This window comes from Schistocerca piceifrons, chromosome X, assembly GCF_021461385.2.
Source record: "Schistocerca piceifrons isolate TAMUIC-IGC-003096 chromosome X, iqSchPice1.1, whole genome shotgun sequence".
NCBI lineage: Eukaryota > Metazoa > Arthropoda > Insecta > Orthoptera > Acrididae > Schistocerca > Schistocerca piceifrons.
In genome coordinates, this window is record NC_060149.1 from 736,898,492 (window position 1) to 736,915,295 (window position 16,804).

At 42.8% G+C, this 16,804-nt stretch overlaps 1 protein-coding gene across 1 annotated transcript in view; it reads right to left on the reverse strand.

The window, feature by feature from the left end:
• Positions 1 to 16,804, reverse strand: part of LOC124722743 — a 297,887-nt gene that overhangs the window by 104,894 nt on the left and 176,189 nt on the right. The window contains exons 5-6 of the mRNA XM_047247884.1: positions 12,936 to 13,019; positions 12,167 to 12,303 (exon numbers count right to left, since the gene is read on the reverse strand). Coding sequence (XP_047103840.1) covers positions 12,167 to 12,303; positions 12,936 to 13,019 — 221 coding nt within the window. The remainder of the gene's footprint in view (positions 1 to 12,166; positions 12,304 to 12,935; positions 13,020 to 16,804) is intronic.

Consider the following 16,804-nt stretch of genomic DNA (forward strand, 5'->3'; position numbering starts at 1 on the left):
TTACTGGGTAGTTATAATTGGACTGATGGTGGTCTGAGTGCTGCAGTGTGGGCTGTGTACATCGGAGGATGCTGAAACATCATAGGTATGTTCTTTAAGTGGTGCACTCACAGAGTAGGCTGAAAAAAAATAATAGTTCTGCATTCCACCACCAGGTGAAAATACAGCACTGTAATTATGGTGTGGGTGCAAGAAAAGAGGAGGCATGATGAAACACATGGTAACAGTGGTTCTGGCCACTTATTAAGATAGGGTCACAAGTTACAGTATGTGTTTAACATGTTCTTCTGATTCAGCAACATGCTACCTCCGTAACACAACACAGTCGACAGTTGCTCGCATCCAGTGTAATCAGAGCGATATGTCATCACACGCTATCTTTCAGATCAGGAAGAGTCTGTATACATCCCTGATAAACAGGATGTTACAGACATCTCCACAATCAGAAGTCACACAGATTTAGATCGGGAATCTGGAAGGCTACAAATCATGAAATTGCCCAGAGATGATGTGGTCATTTCTGAAGGTTTCTCAAAGCAAATCTTTCACCTAGCAAGCAACATGTGGTGCCACCCAAACTTGCATGAAAATAGTGGTGCGGACACAGTTGCGTTCTTGCGAAGCTGGCATCATGTGTTGCACAAGGAGGTCCTTATAATCTGCAGATGTCATTGTACATCTAACAGGCCATAAAAGTGTCATCTCCTTGAAGAAAAATGAACTCAGAATGGAGCTCGTGAAACCAGACCACACAGTCACATAAACTGAGTGCACGACATGTGCCCCTATGTAAAAGTTCTGTGCATTCATGGCACCATGCACAGTATAATGTGCCTTGTCATCCAAAGAATATTCCCTGGTCGCACATAATCCACTTCCATGTATGCCAAAAAATGAAGGGCAAAGTCACAGCACTGTAACCTACCTTGGGGCCACATTCGGTGCACATTCTCAGTCTTATAGGGATACCAGTGTAACATGTACCACAAACTCTTTTGAACTGTGAACCAGGAGAAAGACAATTCCTGTGACACAGCTTGAACACTGGCTACAGAAATTGTAGCATGTGCTGCATGGCTGACTAACTACAGCAACTTCGTCACCTGCCATGAGAATGGGCCACCTCCCACTCCCTGCTGCACCGTGTAGTTCAACTGATTCTAAGAATTTCTTCATCATATTCTTTAGCCCATTTACTGACATGGGGCCTTTTGCAGTTGTTTCTGTCAGTAACATTCCCACAATTCAGCACTGCTAGTCCCGCCGTTCTGATAAAACAACTTTACCAGCGCCGTCTTAGCCATTGTGTTTCATATGGAAAACTTCAACTTTCTTAACCCTTTACACCAACAGTCACTTCACAAAACAAAATCAATATGCATCACCAAGTAACAAGCAGCATACTGATGTCAAAACAGAACATATTTCACATTTTGACTGATCACAGCATAATATTTTCACCTGGTGGCAGAAAGTGGAATTACTAGTTTTTTCAGCATACTCTGTGAATGCACCGATTAATGAACATCATCCTATGATGTATACAACCTGCACTGCAACGCTCTGAACACCATCAGTTTAATTATATAACAGCTCAGTACAATTCTGAAATCATAGTGCCATGCCAGTTGTTTGTTACTACTGTATGCACTTGGAAAAAGAATAACTCTTCTGGTTGATGCTGCACCTACATATGTCCATCACTAGTGCCCACACAAATCAAATTTTTAGAGATCACTGCTGCTTTCATTAAGTAAACCTAATGATTGATTGTAAATGTCCAATTTTCATGGGGCACAACCAGTGACTAATGGTTCTAAGTAACCATATAGTGCAACTGTGATCTGATTTTAACAGCAGTTCTCTTGGGCAGTACAGCGGCTGCTTGAATGATGAGACAAACCTGGTGTAGATTTACTTGTAGCTGAAACCAAGAACTAACACAATCACTGCACACCTGTCTCATTCTAACAACACGAACATTCATGTATAGTGACAATTACAAAACTCACATGATAAATGAATTTTTGACAAATCAATGCACTAACACTTGCAAAAATTAAACATTCATAAATAATTGTTAAAATAAACTAAACTCTGAGGATGTGGGAACAGTATAATAAGTGACTAGATTACAATGAGATAGGGCACATGTAGATCCCGCAATGCCATCTACTTTATTACTGGAAACATTCATGAAGTGAGGAGTGTTCAGAATGTGAAGAGTCATGAATCAAGGTGGATATGTGAAATCAAATCCAAATATGCATCTTTTGTCTCAGCACACACACCAGCATATGAGAATCTTCAAACAGAGCAGAATGATTTTAAACAACATGTCACTATCAAGGTTGCATTTGCGATTATAGTAGATCATACACCTTCATGCAGAGAGCAAGTTTCATGCTGAAGCACTGCAATCGGAGAATACCTATCAGCTTTGACAATCTGACATTATCTGCTGCAAGCCACTGTGTAGTTTCCCATTGCCCAGAAACCCCAACACCTAATATGGTAATGCATATGTCAACACCACCAGTAGTGTGCCGAATGACAAACTACTGAGTTTTCAAATAAATTCAGCTTCAACTTGTTTCAAACAGATGGCCGTATTTATATTCAAAGATACCATGGTGACCAAAATCTGGTGTGGTATATGTAAGTCTACTTTGAAAAACTTTACAAGTGTGAGTAGGACCTGCACTCTGAAGGTCCCATACAAACTTAATTTAGTATATGGGTAGTTCATCTATATGTTTTGATGAGTGAGCTTGTGAGTGTGCCATAAATGGTCGTATCTTTTGACTGCATTGACTTAGAACAGTGATTCCCAGACATTTTGTCACTGTGTGCTACTTGACATATTTAGAAATTTGGGTGTTCCACTACAGCTTGTTTACATTCTAATGAATCCTGATGTGTTGGAGGGAAGGAGGGAATATCAAATCAAATTGAACTTTGACATGAAATCAAACTTCAAAATTAGTAATTAATCAGTTTTGAAATTTTAATTCTGATGAAAGAACGAGCTCAACTTAACTCTCAATTCTCCTTCAACACTAGATCCGTATTTACTTTTTACGTAGAATAACTCAGAAAACCCACTTTCACATAGGTGTAAGTAATAATAAACAGCAGTAAAGATTTTTCTTTATGGAAGCATTTTCCACTGAACTGTCACTAGTCATGTTGATGTAAGCTTCTTTCGTGATTACTTCTTCTGGTACTTTCCCTGAAAATGGATTTCTTATCCAGTCATATTTTCTATAATCTTCAGGAAAGTACTTTTCACAATTTTTTGAAGAAATAATTGTGTAATAACATATCTAACTAAATTTTTCATGGGAGCTAGTTCATTGTCTCCCACAAATGGTGTAAGAGTAGGAAATGCGAAAAAGTTATAGTTCAGTACCTGTGAACTAAAATGAGTCAACTTTCTTTTGAAAGATGATATTTCAATATCTGTTAAGAGAGCTGTTGCGCCTCATGCTTGTAGGTTCATATTCAAAATGTGATTCATGCTTGTCAAAGGAATCAGCTAAATAGGCCAATCTTAATAACCACTTATCATTAGCAAAACATTTCTTCATGTCATTGTTTTGTCACTAAGAAACATAAAAACCTCAGCCTCACTCCAAATATTCAGTTTAAAATATTGCTATGAGGGCCATCTTACTTCAGTATGAAGAAGCAAACTTTTAAATTTACCTTTCACTTCTTCACACAATAGTGTGAATAGCCATGAATTTAGTGTCATTGCCCTGATTGATTAATTGAGAAACTACGGGACCAAATGGCAACGTCATCAGTCCCGCGATTCCAAAGTGGGTTACATAAGAAAGTGGGTCTGCTAAAAGTGGATGGAGTCAATCAGAGAAGTCAAATTATAAAAGAATGAACATTAAACACACATAGTGAAGCATAGAAGGTGAGATGAAATCTAAAAACTGTAAGAAAGGGGGACGGTCATGGGGTCACAGACCGTGAAGACTGCAAAAGGAGTCCCAACCACAACCAACCAGCCCCTGCTCCAAGACTGAAGGAGAACCTTATATCTGGAAATAAAAACCACTTTCACAGAGGAAACTGAGGACCAGGTCAACCATCTGTGGACCATCTGCTAATAATAAATGTAAGGAAGCAGGAAGGCTATACTTAGCACGAAGGGTCGAAAGAAGGGGACATGCCACCACTACATGAGATATCGTCAGTCTGGTGCCACAACCACATTGTGGGGGTGTTCGTTACAGAGGAGGAAACACTGGGTGAGCCGGGTACGGCCAATGCATAAACGGCATAAAACAGTGGACTCCTTCCGAGTGGGGCGGAAAGAAGTGTCCCAAACTGCAGTAGACTCCTTGATTGTGTGGAGTTTATTACTATGAGCAGTAGCACTCCAGATGGCATTCCACTGATGGGCAAAGAGAGATTTGATGTAGATTTACATATCTGTAGCTGGATTCGTGAAAGGAAATGGGAGGTAATTATCTCCTTCTCTCGCAAAATGGTCAGCCAATTCATTCCCTGGGATTCACATGACTTGGGACCCAGAGAAAGATGACTGAACAGGCAGCATGCTCAAGGGCAGAGAGAAGGTCATGGATGGCAGAGACCAAGAGGTGATGAGAGTAGCATCGATTGATAGCCTGCAAGCTGCTCATAGAGTGGTCTAGGCACTGTTCAAGTGGGGGTATGGGAGGTAAGACACAGGGTGCAGTCCAGCGAGTGCAGATGGAGATCCCAGCAGAGGGTAGTAAGAGGCATGCCAGCCGGCAATCCCACCCATGGGCGGGTTTTAGGAGGGAGACATCCCTCAATGGTGAAGAGCAAAGGGTACACAGGGTGGACAGGGAATTGGCGAATGGCGACTGCATAAGAAACAAGGAGTTGGAACCATTAGATGTGTAGAGGGAGAATCCCTGCTTCTGTGAGGAGACTATCAACAGGACTACTGCGAAAGGCACCAATAGCCAGATGCATCCCACAATAATGGACAGGGTCAAGGAGTTTCAAAGTGGAAGGAGCTGCTGAGCCATAAACCTGACAACCATAATCGAGTCTGGACAAGAACAAAGCACGGTAAAGATGGAGAAGAGTGGAACAGTCTGCACCCCAAGATGTGTGGGCCAGAAGCTGGAGAGCATTAAGCTTCCACAGGCATGTCTTTAGGTGGCGTATGTGGGGCAGCCATGTCAGCTTGTTATCAAAAATAAGGCCCAAGAAACGGGACTGCGCTGCAACATCGAGGAGCTGGTTGACTAAATAATGTTCTGGATCAGGGTGTACTGCGAGTCGATGACAAAAATGCATAACCCACGTTTTGGAGGGGAAAGCTGGAAGTCATGGGTGGTGGCCCACGCAGAGGCCTGGATGGCACCTGGGAGCTGGCGCTCAGCAGACACCACCAAGTGGGAGCTGCACCAGACGCAAAAATTGTCAACACACAACGCTGGGGTAACCAAAGACCCAACAGAGGTCATAAGCCCATTTATGGCAATGAGGAAGAATGTGACACTTAGCACAGAACCCTGTGGGATACCATTCTCCTGAATCTGAGGGGTGCTGAGTGAAGTGCCAACTCAAACCGGGAAGAGTTGGTAAGATAAAAATCGGAAGGGGACCATGGAAGCCCCAGTCATGGAGGGTAACTAAAATGTGATGGCACTAAGCCATGTCATATGCCTTATGTAGGTGAAAGAAAACTGCCACAAGGTTCCGGCGGTGAGTAAAAGCATGTCGGATGGTGGATTCCAATTGGGAGTAAATGGTCAGTAAGAGATCGCCCTGCCCAGGAGCCACACTGATATGGTGACAAAAGGCCACAAGATTCGAGTGCCAAACATAATCTGGAGTTGACCATCCTTTCGAGCAGTTTACAAAGCACATTCGTAAGGCTAATGGGTTGGTAGCTGTTGAGAGACATTGGGTTTTTCCCAGGCTTAAGGACGGGGATAACTATACTGTCTCACCACTGTGATGGAAAATCACCCGTGAGCCAGATGTGATTGAAAACCCTGAGGAGCTGTTGCCACTGGGGAATGTCCAAGTGTTGAATCATCTGATTACGTATGGAATCTGGCCCTGTGGCTGTGTCTTGTGAAGAGCTAAGAGCCTGCACCAATTCCCATTCAGCGAAAGTTGCATTATAGGGCTCAACGTGGTGCAGGATGAAATGGAGGGGGTCTGTTCAACTCTGCGTTTCTGCTGGAGAAAGGCAGGAGGATAGGAAGCAGATGACGATGCCATCACGAAGTGTGTCGCTAGGTGTTCTGTGAGAACCACTGGATCAGTGCACAGAGCTTCTTGGAAGTTCAGACCCTGGACAGTTGACTGTTGCTGACAGCCCAGAACGTTACAGAGCTTTGAGCAAACCTGCGAGAAAAAGGCATACATCCCCAGGGAAGAAACATAGGGCTCCCACCATTCCTTTTTAGTCTGCTTAATAAGGTAATGAGCCTTAGCTTGGAGACGCTTAAAAGTGAGGAGGTTGGTCTGGGAGGAATGCCGCTTAAAATGGTGCAGTGCCCGTTGGTGGTCCTGGACAGTGACTGTGACGTCCTTGATCCACCACGGTACCGTTCAATGATGAGGGGGCCCTGTGGATAGGGGAACAGCAGTGCCTGCAGCATGAAGAAGAAAGGCAGAGATGCCTTGCATGACTACATCAACGGAATTTGAGAGGGAGGTGTCAAAGCAGACAGCAGAAACGTATAGAGGCCAATTGGCCCTGCAGAACGCTCAATGTGAGGGCCTGTCTGCCTGGCGGCAGCAGGTGAATGAGAGTGTCACTGGAAAGTGGTCATTAGAACAAAGGTCATCATGGGATGACCAATGTAGGAGGAGGAGGAGATTAGTGTTTAACGTCCCGTCGACTACGAGGTCATTAGAGACGGAGCGCAAGCTCGGGTGAGGGAAGGATGGGGAAGGAAATCGGCTGTGCCCTTTCAAAGGAACCATCCCGGTATTTGCCTGTAGCGATTTAGGGAAATCACGGAAAACCTAAATCAGGATGGCCGGAGATGGGATTGAACCATCGTCCTTCCGAATGCCAGTCCAGTGTGCTAACCACTGCGCCACCTCGCTCGGTATGACCAATGTAGAAAAGTCACGAGGGCAGGGGAGGAGATCATGAGATCGATAGCAGAGAAGGTCCCATGAGTGGCACTGAAGTGTGCAGGGGAACCATCATTGAGGAGACACAAATCAAAGTCTATGATAAGTTGATCAATTAGGATACCCCGACCCATTGAAGTGACACTCCCCCACAGTGGATGGTGTGCACTGAAATCACCAATGAGAAGAAACGGGGATGTGATTTCCTGGATTAAGGTAGATAGTGCAACATAAGCAACTGGCTGACCTGGAGGGAGGTAGACATTGCAAAGGGTGATTGCCGGAGTCGTTTTCACTCTAACCGCTATTGCCTCCGAGGTGGTACGTAGGGAGATCCAGTCACTAACGACATTGGAGCAAACCAAAGTGCAGACCCCACCAGATGCTATCCCAGGGCCAGCACGGTTCCAACAGAATGCCCAATAACCACAGAAAGTTGGAGAGTGGTCATCGCGGAAATGCGTTTCTTGGAGAACAAGACAGAACACAAAATAAGAGGAGACAAGATGTTGCAGGTAGGTGACAATAGTATCCGTTGAAGTTCCACTGGATGATTGTGTGGCATGAGTCCAAGGTAGGCATGAAGGAGCAGAGGAGGAGTTCAGGTCAGTTTGGCAGTAGTTGTCACTGACAAGGATGGGATGACATCCATAATTAAGATGACAGATTCAGGTTGCGAAAGGGGAGTTGGTATCTCCGGGGGCATCATGGGATTTATGTTTCGTCTCCTTCTTCTCTTTCTGAGGTGGAGGAGGACAGGACACAGGGGGAGTACAGGTGTCTGCAAGGTCAGGGAGCGAAAGAGAGTGGCCGACCTTGGGGCACACACATGGGGCGCACACATGGTGCACCCCATAGCCCAGTAGTGGTGAGTCTTCTGGCCTGAGAGACACCATAGAGAGGGTTCCTGGGAGGGAGCCCGATCACAGGCAGATGCCAAAGAAGGGTGGGTATTTCTTCGGCCGGAGAGGGAGAGGGAGAGCGACTCCGTGACGGGAGAGCGTGCGAACTGCAGGGGAGGTTGAGGGAAGAGTGGGGCGGGGCTGGGGTAAGGACGAGGGAGGAGGAGGAGGAGGAGGAGGGAACGAAGTAACAGAGGCAAAAGTGGAAGATAGTGACAGCAGATGGTGTCTCTCATACTTTTGGTGAGCCTCAACGTAAGGCAGGTGATCCACGGACTTGTATTCTTGTATCTTCTTTTCTCAGGCAATCCAGTGAGCGAGGGGAGTGGCAGTCAGCACAGTTGACACACACAGGCAGCAGAACACAAGGGCTTCCCTCATGGACTGGGTGGCCACAGTCACCACACAAGGGGTCCGCTGTACAGCGGGAAGACACATGCCGAAAACGCAAGCACCGCATAGGTGGAGGGATGTACAGCTTCACGTCACATCTGTAGCACATAACCCTGACATTCTCTGGGATAGCATCATCCGTGAAAGCCAGAATGAAGGTGCCCGTAGCAGTGCGGTTGTCTTTGCAACCCTTCTGCACACGTTGAACAAAATGAATGCCACACCACTCCAGATTAGCCTGGAGTTCCTCATCAGTTTGCAGGATGAGGTCCCTATGAAAAATTACTCCCTGGACCATACTCAGAGATTGGTGAGGAGTGATAGACATTGGGACATTGCTAAGATGCTCACAGGCATAAAGAGCTGCAGATTGGGTGGCAGAAGGAGCTTTGATCAACAGGGAGCCTGACCGCATCTTACTAAGAGACTCCACTTCACCAAACTTGTCCTTGATATTTTCCATGAAAAACAATGGCTTTGTGGCAGTGAATGTGTCCCCATCCATCCTAGTACAAATGAGGTAACGGGGAAAGGGTTTCATCCCAAGACGGCAAGCCTGACCCCCCTCCCATGGTGTAGCTATGGAAGGGAAGGTTGTCAGGGAAAAAAAAAAAAAAAATGGCTCTGAGCACTATGGGACTTAAAATCTGAGGTCATCAGTCCCCTAGAACTTAGAACTACTTAAACCTAACTAACCTAAGGACATCACACACATCTATGCCCAACGACGGATTCGAACCTGCGACCGTAGCAGTTGCGCAATTCCAGAACGTAGTGCCTAAACCGGTCGGCCACTCCGGCCGGCTTGCCAGGTCACACGAAGTAGCTTTCAGGGATCCCTCACCATTCAAAGAGATGGCTGTTTGAGAACAGCCAGATTTTTGCAGCTTGATACACTTCATGTGGCAAGCATCCACCCTGATACCACCCACTCTGACCACGGACTCTCCCCACAGGCACCACCCAGTCACAGCAAGGGCCATCTGGCACGGCGGCTGTTGTCAGGTGTTCTGATGCTCCTAGAAGATAAGCAACCACTCCTTGGCATACATGGGGAGGGAACAGCTCAGTTATCAGTAGTGTGATCCCTGTGTTGTCAGGGAGCTCAGCCATATGGGTACATAACAGCCCCACCACACGAACTGCCTACACATGCTGGTGACCTAGCAGGGTGGAAGGGGGCTAGAGTGGGAAGGGAGAGGGGAAGGAAGGGGGGAGAGGAATCCATACTGTAGATGCTAGGGAAGGAGTCCTTCCCCATATGGCTCATACTAAAAACAGGAAAGTTTGAAGTGGAGGTTAAACCCCAAGTGGGGTCCTAAACGCAAAACAAAACAGGCAAAAGGAACAAAATTGCAACCACTACAGGAAATTAGGTGGATAGCCAGGTCAACATAAATCAGAGCACCAACAGAGGGGAAAGGAGGTGGCAACAGGGAAGGAGCAAGGATAGAGAGGAATGGGGCAGGGTGAAGGAAATGCTGCCACAGAATGAAGAATGGGTGGGAATAGCTCAGGGCCCTGTGTACACCATGAACGAACTCACAAAAGAACTGTGAGCCCCTGGGAAGGTGGTTATGTGTTGGTTTAGGATTTTTTAGTGCATCCTTGGAGGCAGAAGGAGCTCCCTGGATTAAAAACTGCTTGATGGTTAACTTGAAACACCGTCACATATAAATTACAGGATGAAGTTGAACTTCACATGACAATTATACAATGAAGAGCCAAAGAAACTGGTACACCTGCCTAATATCATGTAGGGCTCCCACATGCACACAGAAGTGCTGCAACATGATGTGGCATGGACTTGACTAATGTCTGATGTAGTGCTGAAGGAAATTGACACCATGAATCCTGCAGGACTGTCCATAAATCTGTAGAGTATAAGGGGATGGAGATTTCTTTTGAATAGCACATTGTAAGGCATCCCAGATATGCTCAATAATGTTCATGCCTGGGGAATTGGTGGCTAGCAGAAGTCAGGTAATCAGACAGGATGCTTATGTACATGTCACCTGTCAGGGTTGTACCTAGACGTATCAGGTGTGCCCTATCACTCCAATTACACATTCTCCACACCATTAGAGCCTCTACCAGCTTGAACAGTCCCCTGCTGACATGCAGGGGCCATGGATTCATGAGGTTGTCATACCTGTACACATCCATCCACTCGATACAATTTGAAACAAGACTCATCCAACCGTGCAACATGTTTCCAGTCATCAACAGTCCAATGTCAGTGTTGGTGGGTCCAGGTGAGGTGTAAAGCTTTGTGTTGTGTGGTTATAAAGGGTACACAAGTGGGCCTTCAGCTCTGAAAGCCCATATCGGTGATGTTTTGTTTAATGGTTTCCACGCTAACATTTGCCGATGGCCCAGCACTGAAATCTGCAGCAATTTGCGAAAGTGTTGCCTTCTGTCACACTGAATGATCATCTTCAGTCATCATTGGTTTCATTCTTCACTGTACACTTGTGAAATGGTCATACAGGAAAATCCCCACTTCGTAACTACCTCGGAGATGCTGTGTCCCATCGTTCATGCACCGACAAAACACCTTGTTCAAACTCACTTAAATCTTGATAACCTGTCATTGTAGCAGCAGTAACCAATCCAACAACAACACCAAACACTTGTCTTATATAGGCATTGCCGACTGCAGCACCGTATTCTGCCTGTTTACATATATCTGTATTTGAATATGTATGTAGTAGTTAAGAATCAGCTCATTGTAATACACACACACACTGGTTCCTGATGCAAGCTGTCTTCGTATCATGCCATCATTTAAAATAGTGTCCAACAAAACAACGACAGCAGCATACCATTCACTGTGTAATGACTACTCGAGTGCTACACACTGGTACACTGTGTAAGTTGGTAGCAGTTGCAAACCAACATGAAACCTTTCAAAAACCACTGACAAGACTCAACCACAAATATCGCTAATGACAAAATGAGATCAATCATTCCTGGCCAATGCAGCAATGACTAATGAAGGGAGAGATGGAGAGAATACAATCCAACATTCCTGTGTCCTGTGTACAATCCAGTACAAACATTCTGCGGTAAAGCCATTTTCTTTAACATTATACAGATGCTATTTTTATTCATCAGTTTCCTTACTACTGTTTGTAAGATAATAGTCTTACTTAGATCAGTACATTTCCCTTTAGTTGTATGTATACTATCTGAAATGTTCTTGCATACCACCAGTGGTACTGTCAAGAACCCTTGACTTAAAAGTTTAATTTTTTTTACACCGCCAAGAGACTGTGGACATTAGTATTTGACATACATTTCAAGTTTATACATCTAACCATCCTAGAGAAAGAAACATGTTAACACGTGAATGGAGAGATGGACAACAAAATGATCCTGCAAGGGTTCCTTCCATTTAATTTCAACTGAGGTATAGACTCACAGTAACTATACTACTGCTCCTCTAGTCATCTGGATTTTATCATGTATACTTGTCTTTGCACCGTGCAAAAGCTGTCAATAGCAGTTAAAAACTCTTAAACTTTACATGGAACAAATACAAAATTTGAAGTCAGCAAGGAAATGGAAATCCATTACGGAACATTTGTAACCCACAATTATAGTTACAGAGAAAACATCACAAATGACTGACCCATCATAAATAAGGCTGTTCACAATAAAAGTTGTGATTTAAAGCAGTGAAGTAGGGGAAAAACTGCAAGATGTGCTGTAAGTAATTATCACACTAACTGATCACAAGATTAACAAAAACTTACCGGGAAGAATTCTTTTCATAATTAGCATTCTGACGATCCATTTCATACATTTCAGCTTTTGGAGATTGTTGTAGCAACACTGGGGTTTCCAAGTGTTCATCAGCATCTACATGGTTATTATGTATTCTTGCATTTCCCTGCATTCATAAATAATTCAGTTAAAAAGTTTGAGGGCTGGGACTAGAACTGTGAGAGCAGCTGGAAAGGACTACTTGGAGAATAATGGGAAGGGCCAGGATAATGCAAAGTGTCAAGGAAAGTGGGTATGGGTAAAAAACAGGATAGTGAAGGGAAGGAGATGTAAACAGAGAGACAGTGGTGGAGGTGCTTATGACGGTGACTCAGACTTTGAGGAGGTGCCAAGAACAAAATTGACAGATTTATCTCAGTGAAGATATATCACAATAAAATTGTTATGCAATCTACCCAATTACAAATAGTTATCCTTTTTGTGCTTAATTTTATTGTTCAGATAGCACCATACACATTCCAAGTGAAGTGGTGGGTACAAAAATATACTAACATATGCTACATGAATTTTGAGAACTTTTACATAATTGTCAATTAAAGCACAACATTATACAATACATGTAACTGCAGACATCAGAGTAGACATCATTCAACAGTAATATATGGAAAGAGTACTTCAAAAGCCCCAAAACAATGTGAAAAATTACATTCTTTGTTTTAAGTGCAATTTAATTCCACACAGAACAAAATAAATCCATGGCAAAAATACAGGAGGAGAGGGAGGAAAAATCATATTTACCTGTCGCATGTGACACCTGTTTTCCATTAATTCTGGTTCTTCATAGGGTTCATAGTAACGATCATCCAGTTCTTGGTTGGGTCCCTGTGAAAAGAAAGAGAGAGCAAATTTTCCTAGAAAAAATGACGACTTGAGACAGGAGCTTTGTTTAAAATGAAATGTAAAAGGTTCAGAAATGAACAGTTCAAGACACAACTATCATAAGCAAGGACACAATATGACTGACACAGAGGTCTAGGTAAACAAAAAGCAGCTTTCTGCACAAGCAGTGCACATATTTGTTTGACTAATGAAAGGCACGGTAAGTTTAATTTCACCTAGTCCAAATGAGCATTACAAAAAAGCTGGCTACATATATAAAGACATTTAAGAAAAATAGGACCACACTAACAAGAAAAAGTATATTGTTACTATAATACACAGCTTGACAAAAAGTATGTATAAGATTCACAGATGACATGATGATTCTTGCAGAATATTAACAGAGACTGATTTAAATGCTGAATGGCCTGAATGAAGCCTGTGTAACATATGCTACAAAAATAAAAAAGAAGAAAACAAAAGGCATGGTTATAGGCTTACAGGAAAGAGTGGAGTATAAGTTAGGGATAGAAACTGTATAACAAGTGAGAGCATTCAAGTATTTGGGAAGCTGCATTACTGAAAATATAAAGTGTGAACAGAACATCAAAGTCAGAATGGTGCTGGGGAAAGAGGCACTTCAAAAGCAGGAAAGACTCTTAAGTAATGGTTTGAACACAGACTTATGGAAGTAACTAATGAAATGCCTGATATGGAGTGTGGCCCTGTGTGGAGCAGAAATATAGACTTTGAGAAAGCATGACAAGAGAAGAATTGAAGATTGTAAAATGTGGATATGGTGCAGAACAGAGGTCAACTAGACTGAAAGTCAGGAATGAGGAGATACTGAGAAGAGTGGGAGAAGATCGGAAGATGTTGCTGACATCGATGAATAAGAAGGTAAACTGGGTAGAACACAATCTGAGGTGAGACTTCCTTCTAGTAGAGGCAACTGAAGATTTTATTCTAGGGAAGAGAGGGAAGGGCAGAAGAAGATATCAAGTGTTGGATGGTATCAGTAGACCACAAGGAGGGTACCAAACAAAGAGGAAAGTAGAGGGCAGAGAAGCATGGAGGATTATGAAGTCTAAATCTGCTGAAAGGCAGATAACCTAATGATGATAAGAATTACAGGTGATAGTCCTGCAATATGAAAATGTCTCTCCCACTATTGGTCCCAGTTTAAGGTTAGGACGTGTGGACAATCACTTGCCTTAGGCTCTGATTATAATTTCTGTGGTAGGATGGCATAGGATGCCACTTTAGCCTATCTTGGCAAGGACTTTTTGTGCTATGAAGTTTACTACATGGAAAATGACATAGTCACAATAGCTTTCAAGGTTTACAAAACTCATCTACTACTTTTAGTGCCTCATTTCCTAATATACACTGTTGCAGAAACAATGAAAAAAACACGCCAAATTTAAACGAATGCAAACTTTCCAAGTTTGGTGATCTTTTACAGAAGTTTGAAATTTAATGTGGACTTCACTGTGAGATGCTTATAATAGTTTCCACATTGAAACTTTATATCAAAAGTGCTGCAGAAAATCCAAAGAGATTCTGGTCATACATAAAGAATGCCAGCAGCAAGACACAATCAATGCCTTCTCAGTGCAATAGCAAAGGAAGTACTACCAATGACAGTGCTGCTAAAGCAGAGTTACTAAACACAGCCTTCCAAAATTCCTTCACCAAAGAAGATGAAGTAAATATTCCAGAATTTGAATCAAGAACAGCTGCCAACATGAGTAACTTAGAAGTAGATATCCTTGGAGTAGTGAAGCAATTTAAATCACATAATAAAAGCAAGTCTTCCAGTCCAGACTGTATACCAATTACGAACCTTTCAGAGTATGCTGATGCAACAGCTCCATACTTAACAATCGTATACAACAACTCGCTCTATGAAAGATCTGTACCCAAAGACTGGAAAGTTGCACAGGTCACACCAATGTTCAAGAAAGGCAGTAGGAGTAATCCTCTAAATTACAGTCCCACATCATGAACATCAATACGCAGCAGGACTTTGGAACATTTATTGTGCTAGAACACTGTGAATTACCTCGAAGAGAATAGTTTATCAATGCACAGTCAACATGGACTTAGAAAACATCAGTCTTGTGAGACACAACTAGCTCTTTGCCCACACGAAGTTGAGTGCTATTGACAAGGGTTTTCAAACTGTTTCCATATTTTTAGATTTCCAGAAGGCTTTTGACACTCTGCCTCACAAGTGGCTTGCAGTCAGATTGTGTGCTTATGGAATATCATCTCAGTTATATGACTGGATTTGGGATTTCCTGTCAGGTCACAGTGCGTAGCAATTGACAAAGTCACCAAGTAAAACAGAAGTGATTTATAGCATTCCCCAAAGTAGTGTTATAGGCCCTCTGTTGTTCCTTATCGACATAAATGATTTAGGAGACAATCTGAACAGCCGTCTTAGGTTGTTTGCAGATGATGCTGTTATTTATTGTCTAGTAAATTCATCAATAGATTTAACAAATTGCAAAATGATTTAAGAAAGATATTTGTTTGGTGTGAAATTTGACAATTGACCCTAAATAACAAAAAGTGTGAAGTCGTGCACATGAGTGTTAAAAGAAATCTGTTAAATTTCAGTTACATGCTAAATCAGTCAAACCTAAAGGCTGTAAATTCAACTAAGTACCTCAGAATTACAATTATGAACAACTTAAATTGGGAAGAACACACAGAAAATGTTGTGGGGAAGGCCAACCAAAGACTGAATTTTATTGGTAGGACACGTACAAGACGCAACATACCTACTAAAGAGGATGCCTACCCTATGCTTGCCCATCCTCTTTTGGAGTAATATTGCAGGTGTGGGATCCTTACCAGATAGGATTACAGGAACACATCGAGAAAGTTCAAAGAAGAGCAGGATGTTTTGTTTTATCAAGAAATAGAGGAGACAGTGTCATTGACATGATGGAGGATTTGGGGTGGACATCATTAAATCAATGGTGTTTCTCATTGCCGCAGAATCTTCTCACAAAATTTCAATCACCAACTTTCTCCTCCGAATGTGTAAATATTTTGGACACCGACCTATATATGGAGAAATGATGATCATCATAAAATAAGGGAAATCAGAGCTCACACAGAAAAATATAGATGTTCATTTCTTCAGCACGCTATTTGAGATTAGAAAAATAAAGAATTATTGCATAGGTGATTTGATGGACCCTCTGCCAGGCACTTACGTGTGATTTGCAGAGTATCAATGTAGATGCTCTCTACATTTACTTCCTCTTCCCTTTTCATAACATTGTCTTCTAATTTCTTTCCTTTGTGTCATCCATCTATATAACCCCTCCACTTTTCAGTCTTGCCCTTCTTGGATTAGTACTGGTTTGCCATCTGAGCTCTTGATATTCATACAGCTGATATTCTATTCTTCAATGATTTCTTTAATTTTCCTGTACATCGCATCTATCTTCCCCATAGTCAACCATGTTACTATCACTTTGCATTTCTACTCTAGCCATTCCTGCCTTGCCGTTCTGCACTTCTTGTCAGTCTCATTCCTTAACCACCTGTATTCACTTATGCCTAATACACTTGCAGTAGTCTTTTTATGTCTGCAAAGTTGTCTGCCAGGTCATTACTATACAACATGAACATCGAGAGGCCCATCTCACTTCCCTGCGGTACAGCTGAAATTGCTTCTCAATCCAATCATAAATTTTGTTTGATACCTGATCAGACTTATGTTAACAAGCATAGATGGGAATCGCGAAATACTACGTCAAAACAATATT